Source organism: Salvia splendens, chromosome 22, assembly GCF_004379255.2.
Source record: "Salvia splendens isolate huo1 chromosome 22, SspV2, whole genome shotgun sequence".
NCBI lineage: Eukaryota > Viridiplantae > Streptophyta > Magnoliopsida > Lamiales > Lamiaceae > Salvia > Salvia splendens.
The window spans coordinates 22,424,773-22,448,726 of NC_056053.1; the positions used below are offsets into that span (position 1 = coordinate 22,424,773).

Consider the following 23,954-nt stretch of genomic DNA (forward strand, 5'->3'; position numbering starts at 1 on the left):
ATTGCCTCCTAAGCACACACAATATATTAGAGCGAACACAATACCAGTTCATTGCAATGTACACTAACTACCCTAATCGCCATAAACACATGAAGTCGGAGGATCCAACACAACCCCTCCACCACCTCTGATACCACTCCTCAGCCACCAATTTTCCGCTGCCTCTTCCAAATCAGCGTTGAAGACATATTTTCTAAGAGCATCAGCAGTGGCGCGGAATTCCCAAAAACACCTCTGGCCACGTCATACGGACTTCTCACTGCACTGTCACGTCATAAGGAATTCCCACTGCACAGTGGCGGACATCCTCAAGGACATCCCGAAGGACTTCCCACAATTAAAAAAATTCACAAATTCACAAATTAAACAATTTCCGGAAGTAAGAAATTTATGGAATTAAATAGTCAACACGAATACGGAGAAAATGCAACCACTTTATTTAAAAAAAAACATACTTCATTATTAAAAAATACATAATTACTAAAAAAATTACATTATGAAAAAACATTTAATGCAATAAACAGGAATTCCGCGCGGACGTCCGTGGGAGTCAACGCAATGGTGGACGTCCGCGCGGCGTCGCGACGGAATTCGGCGTAAACGCCGCGGAACTGCGGTGTCCTCGGCGGAATTCCGCGCGGCGTCGCGACGGAATTCGGCGTAAACGCCGCGGAACTGCGGTGTCCTCGGCGGAATTCCGTATCCGTGCCTACCATGCACAATGGCGGACGTTCGCCGCGAAATTCCGGCACGCCGGTCGGAATTCCGCCGGGCTGGCGCCATTGGTGATTCTCTAACCCCAACAACTTCAACCTCACCCTCCTTGACCACCTCATCGCCGAGCCCAACATCGCCAATGGTCGGCACCAACCGGAATCTCCATCACACTATCAGATCGTCCAATTTCAGCCGTGAGCCTAAAATGTCTGAAACTTGTCACTAGGGGTGAGAAAAAAAATCAAAAACCGAATATCCGAACCGAACCAAACCGAAATTTTGAAATTCGATTCGGTTTTTCAGTTCGGTTCGGTTTTGAAAATATAAAATTTCAGTTTTTCGGTTCGGTTCGATTTGGGCGAAGAAAAAAAACCGAAAAACCAAATTATATTTTAATATTATATATATATATATATATATATATATATATATATATACACACTACCTCCGTCCCTAAAAATTTGTCTCACTTTGACCCGGCACGGGTTTTAAGAAATGTAATGGAAAGCGAGTTGAAAAAGTTAGTGGATTGTGGGTCCTACTTTTATATATTAGTTTTATAATAAAATGTGAGTAGGAATGAGTTGGTGGAATATGAGGTCCACTATCAAAAATGGTAAAAAGTGAAATGAGACAAATTTTGGGGGACGGACGAAAATGGAAAAATGAGACAAATTTTCAAGGATGGAGGTAGTATATATTACTTAAAACTCTAACCCTAATTCTTTCTTAACCATCCGTCGCCGACTCGCCATCTCTTCTCCACCCGCCGCCTGCGCCTCCGCTCTCCAGCCTGACGCTGGCGCCCCTCCACCCCAGTCTCCACGCCGGCAGCCTCCATCCAGCAGTCGAGGCACACGAGGCTGGATGCATTTCCCGACAATTTAACCGCTACCAGCGTATTCCTCAGTACTGTGATAGGATGCTACATAGCTCCGGCCATTTGAGTAAAAGTCACCGCCGTGGGAGGAAGGGCGCTGATTGGGCTAAGGTACATAAGTTCTTCATTGATGAGTGGGACTTGCGCCACGACATGTTCCAAGCAACTTTTGACTATGCAACGGCGACAATGGATGGTCGCATTAATCCGGGCTATATGGCATGGTACAATAGGATCACCGTGCCGTACCTAGTTCAACCTGGGACACAGTCAACTGAAGGGATGAACGAGGCAGCCCCTTCTAATTTATTGGCGGTGTGATGTTTTTGTATATAAAAATGTATTTAGTTTAAAGTTTGTATTGCTCACCGTGGTATGATGTCATTTGTATTTGTGTTATCTAGGTTGAGACCCTTCAGGGGATATGGCATTTGACCTCTGAACATGACACAGACCCTCGGTTACGGCAGATTCGAGAAATGGCTGCTTCGGCACTTCGTGCGATGAACTATGCTGCGATGGAGTATCCATCTTCTCAACGGCGAAATGTGGTCATGCCGCCACGCCCACCAACTTCTCTTCGTCATGGACTGCCGGGTGTCCGGACGGGTGGGCAGGGGATTACGCGACAGCATAGGTTGTCGCAGCAGCAGCAGCCGCAACCTGAGTATGCGGTACCAGAGCCCTTGAGTCCGGAGTACGATCCACCAGGATGGTCTCAGCTGAGTGGTGCAAGCCACGAGCCCTCGCAATGGGGAGCACGCGCGTCATGTGATTCATTCTTTGGCGGTGTGTCTGATTGGGATGCAGCTCAACCAGGACGTGATACGTACTTTCAGAATTATCAATATATGGATCTGGTGGGGTAAGAAGAGGGTCAGGAAGAAGAGGGTCCGGAAGAAGAGGGCGGGGAAACATGCACGTAGTAGCTATCACATCTCATAATAACTGTCGTAATATGTTGGTATTTGTTTATCAAAATCATAATACTTGTCGTAATAACAATCATAATAACTGTCATAATAAAAAGCATAATGACTGTCGACAACATCTCACAAATGATGAAACATACACATAGTAGCTATCACATCTCACAAATGTTGAAACATACACGTAGTAGCTATCACATCTCACAAATATTTACCACAACTTTACTGAACGACACCGGCTGAGCAATTTTTCGGTCATGCCCCTCTATCCCGCAATTTCTGCAACGGCGGGGAGCTCTCAGTTCATCTTCCTCCTGGACATCCATTTGATTAAGTATCCTCCTTCTTCTAACTCGGCCACGCGTTCTAGGAATCAACTGCTGAGGGGTGATGCACAACTTCCATGAAGGTGCAACCCAATACTCTTCGTGTCTTGGTGCATCAAATGAAACTTGAGTATAGTACTGTGATCTCCATGTACCTAGGTAGTACTTCTCATCAATGAGGTCAATCATAACATGACCTCGGTCTCTAGCAACCGCACAAGCATGCGAACAAGGGATTCTCCACATCTGCCACTTACCACAACTGCAACTCGATTCCAAATACCTCACTAATTGAACACTGTTGCCCTTTGACACTCCTTGTACGATTCTTCCTCGAGTTCGGACATGGTACTTCCCTGTATCTCGGTCAATGACAGTGATGTAATGTTTTCGCCCCTTTGAGTCATTCTTAGCAAGTTTGTCCCTCGCCCATGGGGTTAATTCACCTTCGATGTGTTCGATTGTTGTCTTCTTCTCCACCCACCATTTTACCGTCCTCCAAAATGTCAAATCAACCAACGCTCTAATCGGTAACTCTCTCACACCCCTCAAGACGTTATTGTAGCACTCCGACATGTTTGTTGTGGCCACCCCCCACCTAAGTCCACCATCGTAGCACAATGACCAACATTCTTTGTAATCCTATTCAGCATTCGAACCGCACCACTGTTGACATCATGTAGTGCTCGACGTCTTCTGGCAAATTTACGTTCCTGAGAACTGACCCCCAACTTCCATATAATGGCCTTCACATTGGGGCCCTTGTGCTTCTTCAACACATTTGCCCTCACATGAAGCAAACAAAATTTGTGGTGTATCTGCGGGGCCCTTGTCATGATTTCAGACTCCATTGCATTCAAGAGTCCTTTATGCCTATCTGATATAATGCACACCTCCCTCTCGTATTTCACCACATGAGTTCTGACATGATCCAAAAACCACGACCAACTGTCATTGGTTTCTTCATCAACCACAGCATATGCAATAGGCAAGCATGTCTTGTTAGCATCAAAACCACAAGCAATAAGCAACTTACCTTTAAATCTTCCTCGGAGGTGAGTCCCGTCCACTGTTAACACCGGTGCGGCCTTCTGGAACGCATGTATTGCAGGCCCAAATGCCCAGAAAACATAGTTGAACACCATTGTACGCCTCCGACTCAACAGCTCGTTATGCTTCCACTCAACAATTGTGCCCGTATTCTGTGACTGGAGTTCAAACATGTAGCTTGGCAACTGCCTAAATGATTCCTCCCATCCACCGTACACAAACTCTATAGCCTTTCTCTTTGCATACCATGCCTTTTTATAACTGATTAACACACCAAATCTGTCTTGAACATCAACTATTATTGAGAAGACCTTGAAATCGGCACATTGTCGCACATGATGTCGAATCAACGGAGCTATCATTGGGGATGAAAAGTTAGCATGATCTCTATTAGCCCGATGGCCTACACAAGTATGTCGATCCTTCCACTTCCTAACTTCCCACATATCGTCATGCGACCTTTGTGTAACTGAAACCTCCCACTTACATTCCCTCGCCTTTTCAGCGTCGGTGGTGCTGATGATGTCTGCCCCTGTTACTGTCGTTCCTGCTGGAAATTTGCATACAGCATGCCACCTTCTTAATTTGCTCTCGACAACCTTAAACTGTTTTTCATTCCACAAACTCCACATAGTTATAGCAGTCTTCACGTGTAGCTTGGAATCAAATTTTGTTCCCAACACAATCCGATGCGGCTCATTCTCATTCCAATACAAAAGGCTGTGTTAATTACCACTCACATCATCCGATACTCCAGAAGGACGACTTGGTAATTCACGAAAGAATCTAAACCCACTAGGATTGTATTCCGGAAGTGGTTGTTCACCTTGCATAACAGGTTTACATGGTACTATCTCATCATCAGAACTAGCACCGACATCATCAGCACCATCACCATCACTGACATCGGGGTCTGGCTCTGTCTCAGATAGTGGCCTTGGCTCATCAAGATCATCTGCAACATCTACCTCATCATTCAATCCAACACCAACATCAGCAACATCTACAACATCTCTCTGCTCATTCATACTACGATCAAAGCTCATTTGATCCACCCTCGCAGATGATCCAACACCACAATCAAAACTCATTTGTTCAAACCTCGCAGATGCTCCAATACCATAATCAACAACTGGTGAGATTTCTGCACTCCTCACCGGTGAATACTCAACAAATAATTCAATACACCCACTTGAATTTTGAGCATTGTTGAACATAAACATTACACTTTCATCATTGCAAATCACAGAACATGTATAACTCATACCGGAAGCATAGACTATACATTGTCTCCATAATAATTCAATTGTGTGTTGGTTCATATCTATTCCCATCGCATCACAGATCATTGCTACCAACCCAGAATAGGAAACACCTGAATTTAATATGATGGAGCTCCTCGCACGAGGTGGTTCATAACCAATACCCATATGTGGTAGTTGAACTACTCTACCACCCCAATACAAACTCACAAATACTTGCATGATTTCTGCATAAAAAACATTTAAAACAACGACAATTAGGGTCATTTTTCCTACAAGCCCTAATTTGTATAAATTGGGTAAAACTAACAAATGAAAGCACAATAAACATGAATAATGATGAATGTAGCTAAATTGATTAACAAATTACCGGATCTTATGGAGAAATTGCCGGAAATCGCCTGAAAACGCCGGAAATCGCCGAGAGAGGAAATGAAAGTGTGTGAAAGTGCGTTATGTGAGCTGCGTCTGCCTGTAGGGCGTTAAAAGCCGCCTTAACGACGCATAACCATTATGCGTCGTTCTTTAATGACGCATAACCCTTATGCGTCGTTAAGTGACGCATAATCCTTGTGCGTCATTAAAGAACGACGCATAAGGGTTGTGCGTTTCATTAAGAACGACGCACAACCATTATGCGTCACTCCCTCAATTAGAATGAATTTATTCTCCTTCATTAATTTGGAATTCCATTATTTTTTAAGCACAAAAGAAGAAAGAAGTCGATAATGCAGAGGCAAAACACTCCACTGCCAAGTCAATTTTCAAAGTGGGCATAACTCATAAGTTTCTGTAAAGCTCCATTGAGATTTACAAAATTATTTAGTGGATTGGGAGAAACCATTGATGTTATAATTTTCTCCAATTTACAATTTAATGCTATAATTTTCTCAAATTTACAATTTAATGCTATAATTTTCTAAATCTTTTTCTTATAGATGGTGAATAATGAAAGTGAAACAATTGGAGATAGCATTGTAATTGAAGTTACTTCCCGGGTGGATGACAAATGAGATTAAAAAAAGAGAAAAACTATGGACAAAAGATTTGTCCAAAGTTCTTCTATTGATACTTGGAAATTTGATCAAGAAAAGATTGAGAAGGCTTGAGCTTTTATGATAATTGTCGATGAGTTGCCTATTGAGTTTGTTGAAGGAAGTGTTTTCAACCCTTTGTTTCTTTCAACACTTTGTTTCTAAGATATGTCGTCGTTTAAGATTCCATCTAGAAAGAAACTTGGCAAGATAGAGCATGGTATTTGAAACTTTGGAAGATTAAGAGTGAACACTTATTAGTTAGTATGAAATTTTATTTTGGTTGAGATTGATGTTGTGGCTTAAATATTTACATTTTGTTGGTTGATAGATGTTAATCATGTTAGGCTTATATATATATTTTTTTTCGGTTTTTTAGTTTTTCCATAAAATTTTGGTTTTTCAGTTTTTGGTTGAAATTCCAAACAATTTCGGTTTTTCAGTTTAATTCGGTTTTTTAGTTCGGTTGTGTTTTTCAGTTTTCGGTTTCGGTTCGATTATAGTTTTAGCCTAAATTCGGTTTTTCAGGTTCGGTTCGGTTTGGGCGAAAAACCGAACCGAAACCCGAATGGACACCCCTATTAGTCTCATGTTATCAAGTAACTTAAGTTTTTACGCTAATATATAGTCCTATACACTAAATAATTAATGCTACATCTTGGAAGCAATTAGTGATTAATAGCATCAACTGCAATTTCCCCTTTAAGATATCAATAAAGTTTTCTTCCCTCAAATACCACCGAAAGTTATCTACTAATCTTAAATGAATATTTTATACTAGTATTAATAAATGGCTTACCCCCATAAAGGGAAAAAAACACTTCATTTAAATAAAAAAATTAAATACATTCTCCCACAAATCAATTCGTGAACACATTTCTATACATTTTCCAAATACCAAAATTCAGCGAATCCCAAATCGTGCAAAAAAAAAAGCTTCACATCACAGCATGCCGGGCCCGGGCCCGCACATGATCTACGCAATCGGGTCGGGCCAAGGGCTGATGCATGTTTCGAACGGGCGATTCGGGCCGCATCACTGCGTCACCTACGCCATCAACGCCTTCTTCGGGCCGGACATAGGGTCGTTCTGTGAGTGGCTGAGCTCAATTATGGGTTCGGGCTGGTTCCTAGGCTCCTCCGTCGAGCAGTGGATCCACGACCCGTTTTACTACGCTTTGATTCTGGGCTTCCCTCTTTCACTTCTCTACAGCTGGGTTTCCCGATTTCTCCTGCAAAAGGGCGTTCTTGATTCTTTCTCTGGGGTCAGTATCAACGCAACTTTCAATTATAATGGTGAATTTTAGTTTTTTGAATGTTTTTCCTCATTAGTAATTTCTTTACATAGACTTGGATTAACTTTCGGTTGGAATATGTATGAATTTTGCTGGCGAATTTGGAGATTTTAAGCCATCACCAACTGAAATTGAATGAACCAGAAGAATGTGAACGGCATTGGAAATTTATTAATTATTGATCCAAAAATTGCGATCTTTTTGGTAGGTAACCCTAAAAGGAATTGAAATTTTGAGTTTGATTAAAATTTTGTCCAGTGCATTTTTCCCCAGAAAATTTAGCTGAGATTTTGAATTCGATGCATCATAGGCTATTAGAGCATAAATAACCCCGTCCCAAGTTCCGGCCCCAAGTCCCCTCCACGTCATCATTCCTCTACAGTTGCGGCCCGGCCTGAGAAGCCTCTAACCCTGCAGGCCGCAACTCGGGCAGCAACTAATAAATGACACTATTCACAACTCCAACATATTTTAAACATAAATAAAAAACGCCGGAAATTTATAACACAGAAAATTTAATTTCGCCGAATACTGCAAAATTACAACATATAAATTTTAAAACTGAAAATAAAATATATAAAAACATAACGTCAATGCTGGAAAACGTTGGTGCGAGTCCAAATTTCTTCGATTAGATCGGCTTGGAGGCGAGTGTGTTGTTCCTCTTGGCGCATCGCAGTTGAACGGGCCATGACATTGAGGATGTCGGGAGGAAGGCCCTGCGCGGGCGGCTCGGTGACAACGTAGTCACTCCCGGTGCTGGCGAGCGGATCGCCGCTCCACGATGTGACGTTATCTTGCTCGTCCTCAACGATCATGTTATGCATTATGATACATGCATACATGATGTCGGCGATGTGTGACCGCTGCCAACCACGGGCCGTTCCCTTCACGATAGCCCACCGCGCTTGGAGGACTCCGAATGCACGCTCGACATCTTTCCGAGCCGCCTCTTGCCTTCGGGCAAACATTGCCCTCCGATCGGTTGTCGGAGCTGTGATAGTCTTCACGAACACGGGCCATCGAGGGTAGATCCCGTCTGCCAGATAGTACCTCATACTATACCGACGTTGGTTGGCCGTGAACTCTATGTTCGGTGCTCGCCCGACACACAAGTCGTTGAACAATGGAGACTCGTTCAACACATTGAGGTCGTTGTTGGACCCCGCGACACCAAAGTAGGCATGCCAGATCCACAATCGTTGGTCGGCAACGGCCTCCAAGACAATCGTCGGATGTGTGCCCTTGTGCCCGCTAGTGTATTGTCCTCTCCAAGCCGTTGAACAATCCTTCCACTGCCAGTGCATACAGTCGATGCTTCCAAGCATCCCCGGGAAGCCGTGGACCCGCTCGTGCATGTCGACCAACTTCCTAACGTCGTCGGTCATTGGCTTTCTCAAGTACGTATCCTTGAATTCTTCGATGACTGCCCGACAGAATCTCGCGAGACACTCCCGTCCAGTAGGCTCGCTTACATGAAGATACTCATCGAACATATCTGATGTAGTTCCGTAAGCGAGTTGACGAATGACAGACGTGCATTTCTGCAACGTCGATATACTTTGACGGCCCACAGCATCTGTAGTTTGGCCGAAATACATGTCACGAGATACAACTGCGTTGACAATGCGTAGGAACAAAGGCCTCCGCATCCGGAACCGGCGACGGAAGATCTGATCACTCCATCGCGGATCTCTTGAGAAATAATTCGTGAAAAGCCGCAACGCAGCTGCTTCACGGTCCCGGTGAATATACATCCGGGAACGTGGTACCCGGGTTTGTTCTTCGTTCCAAGCTTGGAAGCGTTCAACTTCGTTGTTCATTTCTTCTTGGATTGCCGGCAGCGCCTCGCCTAACACCTGGGTCAATTGATCTTCGAATATTCTTTGACGAGGAGGCATTTTTTGGAATTATAAGAAGAGATTTGAAGTTGAATGTGTATGAAAATGGAGTAGTATTTATAAAAAAAATTCGAATTTAAAAAAAAAATCGGTTGCGGCCCGGCCCGAGAAGCGTGTAACGCTGGGCCGGGACTCGCGGATGCGGCCTGGCTCCCGAATAACGCAGTCCCAGGCCGGGCCGCGGGACGGGCACTAGGCCGCGATCGCGGCACGGGGACCGGCCCAGGCCGTGCCGCCTCCTCCTTCAACGCGGGGGACGGGCCGGGACTCGCGAGATGCGGCCCGGCCCCAAGCGTTATTCATGCTCTTATTGCCTCCATTTAAACAAAAATATGATGCTCAGTTAAATATTTTAAAAGAAACTTGGTTTGCTCCAATAAATGGAAGAATTTTACAATAAACAGGAGTATGTATTATGTGTATACAAGCTGTTTTGAAGTTGGGTCAGTGTTGATTACTTGATTTTAAGGCTATACTTGTGTTTATAAGATAGGAAATTTATGAACTATACTAGCTAATGGCAGTACGAAAATTATTAATTGTGCTGAAGTATGCGCGAGTGGAAATAGTTTCCGATCATTCTTCATTTCGGTTGTCTTTAGAGAAATGCAGAGGACTATGAAGTTCAAACTGTTTTATGTATTCTGAGTGTGTCTCAGTTGACAACGGTGAATGGTACAGTATGCATTTTGTATTCGGATCTTTCTATTCAGTTCTAACTTTGTTCGTTATAAATGATGATTTTGTTACTCATCAAGAGTTTTCTGGTTTAGGTTCCCTTAAATGCGAGACAGTGCTTCTTGTTGATCTTTGCTGGATCTTTGTCACATTTTTTCTTAGATCATCTGTTTGAGGTAATGCTACCGCTGATTTATGTCTTTTTATCGATCTGTGGTTAGAATTAAAGGCTGCTTGATGTTTCTTCATGACTAAATTATTTCTATATATGAACATTACTATGGTAGTGAAGTTTTTGAGGTTTGCTTATGTGGTGCTCGTTGTTTTGAGGCGTGCTTTGGAGTGAGTTTCTTGAACGGGATTTCATTCATTTACAGGAGAATGGACATTCTTCCATGTATACTTGGATACTGAGCACAGGCTGGTGGAAGACCCGAGCACCAGTCAATCCCGATGCTGTTGTTGTTATTGGCCTTCTCTGTGCAGCCTTAATTGGAGGTTTTATATACATCTACAGGTTTCATGGATTCCTCTGTCAGTAATTTTGTCGAGATCTACCAAATGGCTATCGTGAAGTTTCATTCTATCGTTGCTCTGCCCCTTTTGCAGAGTGAAGCCCCTGAAGTCGGTGAGAAGGCAATACCACAAGTCGCTGAATTTGACCTTGGCAGTCGCAGTTGCATACTGCCTGTGGTGCGCGAGCCAGATTTATTTGGTTAGGCCTCGTCGTGCAGCTGTTGGGGAGGAGGCTGACTTGGGAGTCCTCGTGTTCCTGGGCATCTTCTTCTTCTTTCCGCACTGGCTGTGCGTATTGTCTATGAACGCGAAGGAGATCGTTGAAACCGCGGATCAACTCCCCCATTGAAAGTGAGGGAAAGAATGGGCTCACAATCACAGTTCATCTTTATATTTCAAATGTACATTAAACGAATATTTGAAGAGTGTTAGCTGCTTAATCAATATTTCATTAACTACTACTCCTATAGTCGAGTTTTGTGTTTGACAAGTTTGAGTTATATTCTATAATAGAGAATTAGTGTGGTCCATCATTTGGAATATGTCACTTGTTCTTACTCCTATAGTCATATTTTGTTAGTTAGTGTTTTTTGTTTTTCGACTTTTAGTGAATTTAAAAACATTTCCCAATTTTCATTTTTTTTCGTTAAATGTCCATAACTTTTAAGCAATTATGATAAAATGTTCTTTTATAGTACAAAATTTGATCACAAAAAGTTGTGGATATTTGATGAAAAAAATTAATACTGCTTCATCAATACTGTTTTAGCAAAAATAACAATATTGTTTTAGCAAAAATGCTACTAAAATTTAGGGACAAAAATCGAAAGTTGTGGATATTTGATGCAAAAAATTAAAGGCCTCGTATATAAATTGGGCTTTGTATTGGTAATCAAATTATTTTATTATTTATAAATAAACATACATAGGGAAGTATACAAATAATTTTTTCTTTAAATCAGTTAAGCTATTTTATTATTTCCAACTTTCAAAAAATGATTTTTGTTTTGAAATTTCTACAATTTGAAGAGTTGGCCATAAAATGTGAAGCCACTTCGTTAACATCTAGAAAGTGGAAAGAGGTTGATTTTGTAATTACAATAGTTCGAAAGCCGAGGTAACAACTCTCCACCCCATTCTTTCTCTTATTATTCATATGATAAAAATAACAAGATATAAAAATACCCGCATAAAAGAAATAATGACAAATATAGCAAAATATCATTTTTTATTATTCAAAATATTTATGCCAGTTTTGTAAATTGTATTCTTTCTAAATTTAGAAAATCAATTCTAATTCTATTAGCTGGTTTTGAATAGTTTTTCAATAAGTTGAGGTAGTATGAAAATTCTATTTTTATTATAGTTTTAAGTTAAATGATACTATGATGTTTTGCGATCATTTTTATTATCGCAATAATAAATTAATAAGTATGGCGAGTTCATCAGTCAAAGTATAAGTAAATAAGACGTAATATTAAGGATGGTAATTAAGTGACATGTGTAAATAAAAAATAATATTTATTTATTCAGATCGGAAGTCTCTCAAAGTCAAACGATTAGTTTTTCAAAATATCTTTTCAAAAGGTACAAGGTCCATCAGTTATTATATTACATTATCTCTATATCTCCTTCTTTTTTTGAATAAAATAATTAAGTATTATTAAAAAAATCGATCACAAGAAAATTCAGAGGCGTTTGTCTTCAAACATAATCACGCAACCCGTTTTACACTATCTCACTGACTATATTCCACATGTGAAGAATAATTAGTTTACTAAGTACTTTATTTAGCATATCACTTTGAGTTTTTTCAAGTGCAAATTCCCCATGTGGTGTTCTGTCAATTTCAAAAAAAATGTTGACGGATGATAACATTTTGCTCAAAATTAGAAAAAAAAATGTAATTGATTTGGTATTATTTCCCTTTTAATTTGGTGAAGCATGTCTCGTTTGTTGCACCAATTTCTCTAGTCGCTATGTCATTAATTATTAAACGCTACGATAAATCATCATTAAAAGCTAAATGATAATGGTTAATAAAATAATTGGGTGAGGCGTGGAAAGCTATAGAGATAAATAGTGAAATGCAGGATAAAGACAAGTCACCTTTGTTGAATTTGGAGATTGAATAAGGCCGTGTTTGGCTCATTTCTGTATTGCTCTTATATTAGTATGGATTTAGACGTCATAATGTAAACGGTTATCAGATTATAATTCTGAAGTATAGTACCTTTCCAAACAGGGCTTTTAAGGGGGCTTTTGCTGGAGTGAAGAGAAGGGTGACTATACATTTCACCATTTTCATCACATCTTCAAAACTTTGAAGGCTCGCAAAAAGGAAAAAGATTCTCCATGGCAGCTCGAAGAATCTCCACCATGCTCTCCCGCTCTCTCTCTCTGACCTCATCTGCATCTTCATTTGGTGATTTTTCAATCCATCTTCACCTCAACTGTGTGTTTTTCATTTGGTGATTTTCTCCTGTTTGTGTTTTTGCTAGTGATTCAAAGAACTGTTTTAGGACTTTTGGAGTTAAAGGGTGTGGGTAATCTTGATAATCCAAATTAAAGTTGTGATCTTTTTTGTTGGTTTTATAATTAAAGTTGTTGGTAGATTCAGTTTCCTGTTTTTGCTAGTGTGATTCAAGCAAGTGTTTTAGGACTTTGAGAGTTATGGGTGTGGATAATCTTGATAATCCTAGTTAAAAAGATGTGATTTTTTTCTTGGTTTTATGTTTTGATGATGAGTTTGTGTATTTTCTATTGTGTAGTAAATGACCCTTTTTAAAAATATTCTTGCAAAGAATCCAATTTCTGAGCATCCAAATGAATTGATTTAGACCAAAATGATTCTATTACCTGATATAAATGCAAAGATGTTTTTTTTTAATAATTGATGTACTTTTTATAGGTAGGAGATATGGAATTGGAAGGGGAATGCAAAAATTTAGTACTGCTGCAGTTCTTGAGGAGCCAATAACCCCTCCTGTTCAAATCAATTACACAAAGCTTCTCATCAATGGCCAATTTGTGGATTCAGCATCTGGTAATAGAATTTATGCAAGAATTAGTCTTTCTGCATATTTCAATTTATATGGACTTAATCAGCAGCAATTCTCTCTGTTCAGGAAAAACATTCCCCACCTTGGATCCCCGGACCGGAGAAGTCATTGCCCACGTTGCTGAGGGCGACAAGGAAGATATCAACCGTGCAGTCTCTGCTGCTCGTAAGGCCTTTGACGAAGGACCATGGCCTAAAATGAGTGCTTATGTAAGAATATGTGCATTTGCATTTCCCTGCATTTGTTAGGATTGTTACATATCTGATGGTGTTTGATGGTTTAGGAAAGGTCGCGTATAATGCTGCGTTTCGCTGATTTAGTCGAGAAAAACATAAAAGAGCTAGCTCAGCTCGAGACATGGGACAATGGCAAGCCATACCAGCAAGCTTTGACAGCTGAACTTCCTATGTTTGTTCGACTATTCCATTACTATGCTGGTAACGTAATGAGTGGCCAATATGTTGTCGTTCAATGAGGCAAAACTCGTAAGAGTCTGGTTGTGTTTCGTGTGTGCAGGTTGGGCGGATAAAATCCACGGAATGACAGTGCCTGCTGATGGGCCCCACCACGTTCAGACTCTGCACGAGCCAATCGGTGTTGCAGGACAGATCATTCCGTGGAACTTCCCGCTTCTCATGTTTGCTTGGAAAGTTGGCCCTGCCCTTGCTTGCGGAAACACCATTGTCCTCAAGAGTGCTGAGCAGACGCCCTTGACTGCTTTGTACGTCGCCAAATTGTTCCACGAGGTAGCTTTCTTTTTGTCTTTGTTGTTCGTGCAACGTATCTTTATTCGTAACATGGTTGAATTCGACAATGTGATTAAATTGAACTTGTTGGTAACAACTTACCTAGATTGGGATAAGATAAGTACATATTTTTGTTATACTCATCGCCTAAGGTTGATTTCGCTTCGACTTTTCATTAGGCCGGCCTTCCTGAGGGCGTTCTCAACATTGTGTCCGGATACGGCCCAACTGCCGGTGCAGCTCTCGCCAGTCACATGGATGTAGACAAGGTATTTTGTGACTAAAAACATTTAATTTTGTGACATCTAAGTTTCAAACTCTCAACTTCATTTTTATGAAACCTCTGCTGCTCTTCTGCAGATTGCCTTCACCGGATCAACCGAGACGGGTAAAATCATCCTTGAGCTAGCTGCAAAGAGCAATCTGAAGCCGGTGACACTTGAACTCGGAGGCAAATCTCCGTTCATCATATGCGAGGACGCTGATATCGATAGAGCCGTGGAGCTAGCACACTTTGCTCTATTCTTTAACCAGGTTAAATCAACTATCTCACTTTGATGATCAAATACTCAACTTTGATCACTCAAATCTACCATCAAACAGGGCCAATGCTGCTGCGCTGGTTCGCGCACATTTGTCCACGAGAAGATCCACGACGAGTTCATTGCAAAGGCTAAGGCGCGCGCTCTTAAACGCACAGTTGGTGACCCCTTCAAGAAAGAGATCGAGCAAGGTCCACAGGTAACTTTCTGTACTAGTACATTGTCACCTTGTTCGTCGTATGATTTGCTTAGTCGAAGGTTATGATTTGCTTTCGACATCTTATCAGATCGACTCGGAGCAGTTCCAGAAGGTTCTTGGCTACATAAAATCCGGCATTGATAGCAATGCCACTCTGGAATGTGGAGGGGAACGGTTTGGATCAAAAGGCTACTTCATTCAACCAACGGTGTTCTCCAACGTTAAGGTATGGTCGTCTTCACACTCTATATTTGGTATCAGAGTAGGTCCAAGTCGATGTGAATCTGTTTACGATCCTCATTGACGAGTGTGAAACAGGACAATATGTTGATAGCACAGGACGAGATTTTCGGGCCGGTCCAATCCATCTTGAAGTTCAAGTAAGTCTTGCACTACTCTTGTTAATTTGGTTACACGTTTGTGCAAGTGTGGCACGAGTGATCGATGTTGGGGCGTGTAGGGACATCGACGAGGTGATCAGACGAGCAAACGCTACGCGGTATGGGCTAGCAGCGGGCGTGTTCACATCTAACATTGACACGGCCAACACGATGTCGAGGGGGTTGAGGGCCGGCACGGTGTGGGTCAACTGCTTCGACGTGTTCGACGCGGGGATCCCGTTCGGAGGGTACAAGATGAGCGGCATCGGGCGGGAGAAAGGGGCCTACAGCCTCAACAACTACCTGCAGGTGAAAGCTGTGGTTTCCCCTTTGAAGAATCCTGCTTGGTTGTAAGATAAAACTGTTAGCTTCAGACTTGGATGGATAAAACATTTTTAATAAGGTCATGTGCTATTTTGATCATGTAATTGTCTTTTTATTATGATATTTGGGTTATGTGTCCCTAAAATTACAAACTTTGATAGAAATTTGGGTATTTTTTACAAACTTTTGCATTGCAAACTCATCAACTTATGCAGTATAGCTAATTTTCTAAATTTTGGAATCAGTTGAAATTTCTATTTTTAGGAGATGGAGAAGTATAATGATAAATATTTCAAAATGAGATATTTATTGACGGATCGAATAAAATATATCATGATAATTATGTAATGTGGCACACAAATGAAGTAAAAACCCTGATCAAAAGCTCGTTGATTACAAAATAAAAATTTATCACCAAAGTCAACGTAACCTCCCAAATTGCACTTAATTTGTGGTTCACAAATACCTAAATCCAACTCACTTAGCTTCAAAACCACATATTATCAATTCTCGGATCCTTTTATGTAATTTCATCAGAGATTAATCTTAGAGAAGTTTCATATTCTTTGTGCAGATATATTCATGGGCAGATCCTTAATTAATTAGAAAATTAAGGATGTTGATTATTCGATAATAATTTAATTAAATTAGAGTCGAATTTCTGTTTCTATGGTTCAGTTATTGGATATGAATGACTTAAAGTGATAGACAACAATTTTAGAGTCAGCATATGCTTGGGAAGCAAACAAATAGACACACTAATCAATGCTATTAATAATGGAGATGTTATTTTTGACTTTATACTTAGACCACAATATTTTAAACTATAACAACAACAGTGCTCCTATCTTCGATATTTAGTAAATGAATACAGTACTAGAGATAGAAATACAAAAGAGAGAGAAACTATTTTTGAAATATATGTTTCGGCCAATCACAATATATATAAGAGTAAAGGCCAAAATTGGTCCTAAACATATAACCATTTTACGATTTTGGTCCTAAACATTATCTTTTGGATTTTTTGGTCCTACACATATGGACATTTGATCATTTTGGTCCTGCACATATGGAAATTTGATCATTTTGGTCCTCCGTCAATATTTTCGTTAAAAACTAACGGTCAACATTATCTTTTGGATTTTTTGGTCCTGCACATATGGATATTTGATCATTTTGGTCCTGCACATATGGAATTTTGATCATTTTGGTCCTCCGTCAATATTTTCGTTAAAAACTAACGGTCAACGGCCGATTTTTGACTAAAACAATGGGTTGGGTCGGGTCGTGTTTGGGTTACACGTTAAGAAAAAAAATAATTGTTTTTTATTAATTAAAAAATTATAAAACTTTAATTTTTAGTTATTTTTGTTGATTAAAATTATTATAACGACTAAAACATGATGTTATTATACGATTTAAACATGATATTACACGATAAAATAAAAAATTACCAAATTAAAATAATCATTTTTTAATCAAAATAATAAAATTAAAGTATACTAATATTAAATCTATATAATAAAATTAAATAATTAAAAATTATTTTTAATAAAATCTATACTTTAATTTTATTAATTAAAAAATATTAATTAATTTTTTAAGAATATTATGCTTAGATTTTAACGAAAATATTATGCTTAGATTTTAAGAAAATATTATTTTTTTTCTTAACGTGTAACCCAAACCCGACCCAAACACGACCCGACTCAACCCATTGTTTTAGTCAAAAATCGGCCGTTGACCGTTAGTTTTTAACGAAAATGTTGACGGAGGACCAAAATGATCAAAATTCCATATGTGCAGGACCAAAATGATCAAATGTCCATATGTGCAGGATCAAAAAATCCAAAAGATAATGTTGACCGTTAGTTTTTAACGGAAATGTTGACGGAGGACCAAAATGATCAAATGTCCATATGTGCAGGACCAAAAAATCCAAAAGATAATGTTTAGGACCAAAATCGTAAAATGACTATATGTTCAGGACCAATTTTGGCCTTTACTCTATATATAACCAAATAGAATGATTTTCGATATGAATATCATATAAGGAACCCTGAAATTTTGTGTTTAAAAAAGCCCAATTACATTTAATACTCTATTCAATTAATGATATATTGATCAAATTATTTACTACTACTGTAAATTATACTCCATTCGTCCCACAAGAATATGTACTCTTTCCTTTTTAGTTCATCCCATAAGAATATTCAATTCCTAATTTTGAAAACTCTTCTCTCTATTAAGGTGAAATCCATTTTCCACTAACAATACTTTAATTACTTATTCTTTCTACCTCTCTCTTATTCGTATCGAACTTATAGTGCATATTCTTTGGATACTTAGGGTGTAGTATCCGATAAAAACCTGCGTGGAGCCCAGCTACAGCAGCTGAGGAAAACCAAACTTATGTCGACATCCCAAATAATTTTGGATGGATTCGTCTTGCTGAATATGTTAGAATATCGTCAGAGAATAAATAATTTTATGGGGTACGAAAAGACTGCAATGGAAGTTGTCTTTCAAAATTGCATGATTTAAAAATTAGTTATAAATAAATTTGTTATCTGTTGAAAGTTGCATGATTTAATGAAGTAATCAGTACCGACTCAGTTGAGATTAATAATCTCTTATGATCTAAAAAAACAAATGAGAGTTCTATAAGATTTTACATACTTAACAGCGATCAACCTTGTTAACAGATTTTTAGATTAGGCAAACTGTGAGCATTCACAAACAATGTTTGTCCACCCCAATAGTCTCTATTTTTTCTAGTAGTTATTGATGGAATATAGACCCCAATAATAATCAGTTAAATATTAACTATGTTTCTAGAGTCGAACTTATATTTCTGTTTCTGGGGCTAGGATTAATACATTGCATGTGAACGACTTCAATTTGATAATATAATAAAACAATTTTACACTAAGTTTGATTTTGAAATTCACCGTATGCAGCCAAACATCCTAATTAATGCCGATTCTTTAACTTTTACAATTTAAATTTATTAGTGGAGACTTTATGATATACAGCAAAGTCAACTTCCAGCAATTAGCAATTAGCAATTTTTATTTATTATTGTTACCCCAAGGGATTTACATGGGCATATTTCCAAGTTCTATCTTTAAATTACGTTTAGAATTTGGATTTATATATGGAGTCAAAGTTCTATCTTTCAGTTACTTCTAATATATATGGAATATTTCTTTTCATTGACTCTTTTTTTAATTGGAAATTAACAGAAATTTAATAATCGCATCACGAAATAATCGAACACTAGCTTTTGGCTTTAGAGATATTTTTCGTTTTCTTTGTTATATTGAATGATGGTCTACAAAATAGGATGAAGACAAATTATATTTTTTATAAAAAATTATAAAATAAAAAAAGTAATTATAAATATTGTAACTGTAATTTTAACTGTAGTGTAGTAATACTTTAAATATTGTAATAATACCAGCACATTACACACGCGGCAATATGTCCGTGCGAAGTCTCATCTCATCAATCAGCAAATCCAACGCCCGCACCGACGACCCCCCTTCCACGACCGCGCCACGTGCCGCCTCACCCAACTCCAGCATCCTCCGCCGCGCCTCCGCCCCCCTCTCCCCTCCCATCAGCTCCCTCACCGCCCTCTCCACCTCCTCCGCCGCCACCAACCCCCTCACCGACCCTCCCCTAGGCATCGCCCGAATCCCCACTCCGAGCTCCTCCGCCACCAGCCTCGCATTCAGGTGCTGCTCCGCCATAAACGGCATCGCCAGAATCGGCACGCCGCCGGCGATCCCCTCCAGCACCGAATTCCACCCGCAGTGGCTCAGAAACCCCCTCACCCCTTCATGCTTCAGCGCCTCAACCTGATCAACCCATCCCCTCACCACAATCCCCCTTTCTCTAACCCTAATTTCAAAATCCGTTAGAAATTCAACCGTCTCCGCCTTCAAAACCCACAGAAAACTCACCTGTATTGTATACTTACGGTTAATTTTAGTGGTAATAAATAGTGCGGCAGTAAAAATATCACACAACTCCAACAATTGCAGTTAGTTTTAGTACTAATAAATAGTGCAACAGAGACTGCTTTTCTCGTCCTAATGTTTTACAAAAACTCACCTCCGATCGCTCGAGCCCAATCGCGATCTCCCTCAACTGCTCCGGCGACACCTCCGCCTGAGTCCCAAACGCCACATACAAAACCGGTTTCCCTTCCGCCAATTTCTCATCCAAAAACCGGAAGTGCGCCGCCGCCGTGCGCGGCGGTGGCGCGGCCGAGCAAAGCGGCCCGATGCAGTACATTTTCGGCCCGATTTTCTGATCCCAGCAATCAACATAAGACCGCTCCATCTCATAAAAAGTGTTGACGATCAAGCCGTCGCTCTTCGCCAGCGCCGCCATCTGCTCTTTCATGAAATCAACATAAGGCCCCTCCGGCGCCGCCGCGTTGAACGGCGGATCGAAGTCATTCCTGGTCAGCATGATGCCGGGAAACCCCGGCATCGGAAAGGCTTCATCTAAATCGGCGGAGGCGGAATGAGGCTTTTCTCGGCCTAGGGTTTCATACATGGTGGAGGAAAAGGCCCCCATTCCGAAGAAGCCGAATCTCGGGACGCTGAATTTGTTGGCGGATTGGAGAGTGAACCCTAGGAATGAGTCGGAGATGATGCAGGAGAGCGGAGGGTGGAGGTTTTCGAGGGCGGATTCGAAGCTTTTCTGCATGAGTTTGGTGGAGTTGGCGAAGGGGACGAAGGAGGACTCGTAGAGGAGGTTTTGGGTGTTTTCGACGCCAGGAGGGACGCCGGGGGTGTTTTGCGGGAAGGGGAGGTCGACGACGGAGATTTTGGTGTCGGAGAGGGCGGCGCGGATGGGAGGAGAGTTGGAGGCGGTGGTGAAGATGGTGACGGCGGCGGAGCGGAGGTGGAGGAGGCGGGAGAGGTGGAGGAGGGGGATGATGTGGCCTTGGGAGAGGAAGGGGAAGATGGCAAAGTGTAGAGTTGGGGGTGAGTTAGAACCCATGTTTTTTTTTTGTGTTGAGACAAATTTGTTTAAGGTGTTAGGTTTTGTAGAGTGGGGGGGTGTCACTTTATAGTTTATACTCCCTTCATTTAATTACTACCATTAATCTCATTAGATATTTACAAAATGGCAAATTGGGATTGTGGAAAGGACAAATATCGCAATGATCGTTTCTCTTTTGCAGTAAATTACGTGCTGATATGGCAACCGGTCTAAAACACGTGAATAAAATGGCGTTGAGCAAGAAGAAAATGTCCAGTTAAGTTCGAAACGATGGTTTGTTCGCATCTTTTAAACTTGTTGCTACATCAACACGTAATCTGTTGGAATTGAAGGATGAGATAATTGCAAAAATTTCATCTTTTGTATTTTTCAGATTTTGAAAAGTGAAGAACATATTAGAATTTGGTCATATTTTACTGGTACTTTTTAAAAATAGTATTCCATAATTTAAGTATTATTAGTGAAATATGTGATTCACATTATTTCAAAGATAAATTTATCAAGAAAATAGACTAATATTTATGGATTATTTAAATTGGAAAATTTAAATTATTAATTGTAGACGAAGATGAATGCAGGTAGACTATGAAATCAAATTCAGTTGATAAAACTTTTTTTTTAAATTTTATAGGTTGGAAATTGATGCACTACAAATGGAGGTTATATATAGCATTTAATGAAATCGGCTAAATTAATTGGAGTTTAGTCCCGACGGCTCATTCTAGGAAGATCTTCTCTAATTTTAAAATCATATTTATAGTTATAAAATTGATACAGTAGACATTCGGGTTCGGCTTATTTTTATGGTGATAATATATGTTGGAGATTTCACCTTTCTACAGCTCATGATTTGTGATGCTTTTTGATACGAGAATTTGTGGCGGGATATTTAACTTTTTCGTTATTGATTGCATTCATATTTTGTAGTAGTATAATGGCAAAACCCTTCTTTAATTCCTTGTACTTTGATTATTTATTTTTATAGGTTCTTATGCAATTTTTTCGTTTTAGTAAGTCATTGTACTTTTATATTCGATATATTTCAATCCTTATTTGACGGAACCGTTAACTTTTCTGTTATAAAATAACACATCATATATTCCAATTATAAATTAATATTCGAACTTCAAATAATCAAACAACAAATTTCTTTTAACAATTTGGAATTCTTTAATATTTTTGTTTTTGTTTTTATCTTTTTTATATTTATGTTATGTTCATATTTTCCAACTAGGATATTAGGTGTAATATATTTAAATAATTAACATATGATGTGTTATTTTATAACGAAAAAGTTAACGGTTCCGTCAAATAAGGATTAGAATATATCGAATATAAAAGTACAAGGACTTACTAAAACGAAAAAAATTGTATAAGGACCTATTGAAATAAACAATCAAAGTATAAGGACCTAAGGATGTGTTTTTGCCAAGTATAAAAATAATATTTCATCCGTCTAATTTTAAATAGTAGTAGTAACTTAATTATGTTTTTAGACGTCTCATTTAAAATAACATATTTTTATAATTAAAAAATATCACTCTATTAAATTTTATTCTACTTTCAGTTAACTCAGAAATACCAGTATTTTCGTATATAAAATTATGTGCTAGAATAACACATTAGATGGGATGGAAGGTGATAAATATTTCATCTAGTCTCCGACTCATCTATAGGTACAATACTTTTTCCATGCTAAAAATAAATTAAAGCCGCTCTAGGTAAGGCCAAGCTAGAATTCAATATATAAAAGGACATAATAATAATAAAATAATAATAATAATAATAATAATTTCTCCGTTCCACAATAAAAGCACTATCTTGCCATTTTCGTCCTTTCCACAATAAAAGTTCTATTACATTTTTACAATAAATGGTAAGTAAGCTCCACGTTACACTAGCTTACTCCACTCATATGTATAAGTGAGACTCACATTCCATTAACTTATTCAACTCATTTTTTTTTACATTTTTTAAACCCGTGCATGCACAATATAACTCTTATTATGGAACGGAGAAAGTAATATGATGGAGTACTTAGTAATAAATATGTTAACAATATAATAAAACTTGTCCAAGCATGGCGCTGCATGCCCTTCGTACTCGGTATTAATAATTGAAGAACATGATGAATATATAATTGTATTACATTTAATCTGTTCATCCAAAATATTGACTTGAATCCTCTACATGTCCCACTATTAACTTAATTTTTAATAAGATCAACTAAAATTTGATATTTCCCATAAACTTTAAAATTAGTATATAATATCATAAACTTTGCACTTTGTTTGGTATTTCCCACAGCATGTCTATTACTATATTTGACTAACTTAGGAGTCATTTTTATTATACTTGACACAATTAAATCAACTTGATTTTCAACGTGACTTTTTATCATAAATGCTATGAACTTAAAAAGTGATTTAAAATATCATAAAACGTATCACGGTTGCCTACGTAAAATAAGATTTTGGTGAAAATATCTTATTTGGGTGAGTTTGGGAAATACCAAATAAAATGCAAAGTTTGTGATATTATTGACCAATTTTAAAGTTCATGGGAAATACCAAATTTTGGGCAAAGTTCATGGTTTTAGAGACCAATATCCCTTTATTCTTCCTCTATGAAATGTCACATTTAAAAAAGTAATGTTTACAAGTCAGTCTCATATTTAATATTTATTTCACTTACATTTTCTTAAAATATTAGTAATAAATGAAAATGAAATTCGTATTCAATTTTTTAAAACTAACTTTCTTATATAATCTTCCTACCTCTAAAAATACAGACTTTGAAGAAGGCTTTGAGAAAAAATTGTGAAAATGACGTGTAAATAATGAAAACCTACGTCAATGATAGTGTAAAGCGTCATGAAAAAAGACAGATTCCAAAATTATAAATAACTAATTTTGGTTGATGCACTAATATGACAAAATAGGACAAATTGAGTATTTCTTAAAACGGCTCATTTCATCATTCCGCGAGTACTAATAGCCTCATTTTTTTCAATTTAATTTACCAAAAAAAACTACTAATGTCTTTCTCTCACTAGTTTTATGTCTCTCTTACAGTTTTTCGTTGTCTCCCA

The 23,954-nt window shown here is 38.8% G+C and overlaps 4 protein-coding genes across 4 annotated transcripts; 2 read left to right on the top strand and 2 right to left on the bottom strand.

Annotated features, from left to right (window-relative positions):
* Window positions 1-2,720: 2,720 nt before the first annotated feature.
* Window positions 2,721-3,428, bottom strand: LOC121786934. The gene has a single exon (XM_042185526.1). It carries the CDS (start codon window positions 3,426-3,428, stop codon window positions 2,721-2,723), a length of 708 nt encoding a protein of 235 aa, XP_042041460.1.
* Window positions 3,429-7,017: 3,589 nt separating this feature from the next.
* On the top strand, window positions 7,018-11,130 carry LOC121787996. The gene is made up of 4 exons (XM_042186849.1): window positions 7,018-7,463; window positions 10,168-10,248; window positions 10,450-10,589; window positions 10,682-11,130. Exons 1-4 carry the CDS (start codon window positions 7,149-7,151, stop codon window positions 10,935-10,937), a joined length of 792 nt encoding a protein of 263 aa, XP_042042783.1. The 5' UTR covers window positions 7,018-7,148; the 3' UTR covers window positions 10,938-11,130.
* A 1,654-nt stretch (window positions 11,131-12,784) lies between these two features.
* Window positions 12,785-16,024, top strand: LOC121787403 (benzaldehyde dehydrogenase, mitochondrial-like). The gene is made up of 11 exons (XM_042186112.1): window positions 12,785-13,013; window positions 13,500-13,634; window positions 13,717-13,859; window positions 13,934-14,087; window positions 14,167-14,396; window positions 14,576-14,665; window positions 14,757-14,930; window positions 15,000-15,137; window positions 15,226-15,363; window positions 15,456-15,517; window positions 15,598-16,024. The coding sequence occupies exons 1-11, from the start codon at window positions 12,944-12,946 to the stop codon at window positions 15,869-15,871; spliced, it is 1,608 nt and encodes a 535-aa protein (XP_042042046.1). The 5' UTR covers window positions 12,785-12,943; the 3' UTR covers window positions 15,872-16,024.
* A 3,193-nt stretch (window positions 16,025-19,217) lies between these two features.
* LOC121786343 (UDP-glycosyltransferase 90A1-like) lies at window positions 19,218-20,882 on the bottom strand. Its single transcript, XM_042184957.1, has 2 exons — window positions 19,961-20,882; window positions 19,218-19,809 (listed from the first exon to the last, which is right to left on the bottom strand). Exons 1-2 carry the CDS (start codon window positions 20,858-20,860, stop codon window positions 19,309-19,311), a joined length of 1,401 nt encoding a protein of 466 aa, XP_042040891.1. The 5' UTR covers window positions 20,861-20,882; the 3' UTR covers window positions 19,218-19,308.
* Window positions 20,883-23,954: the final 3,072 nt, after the last annotated feature.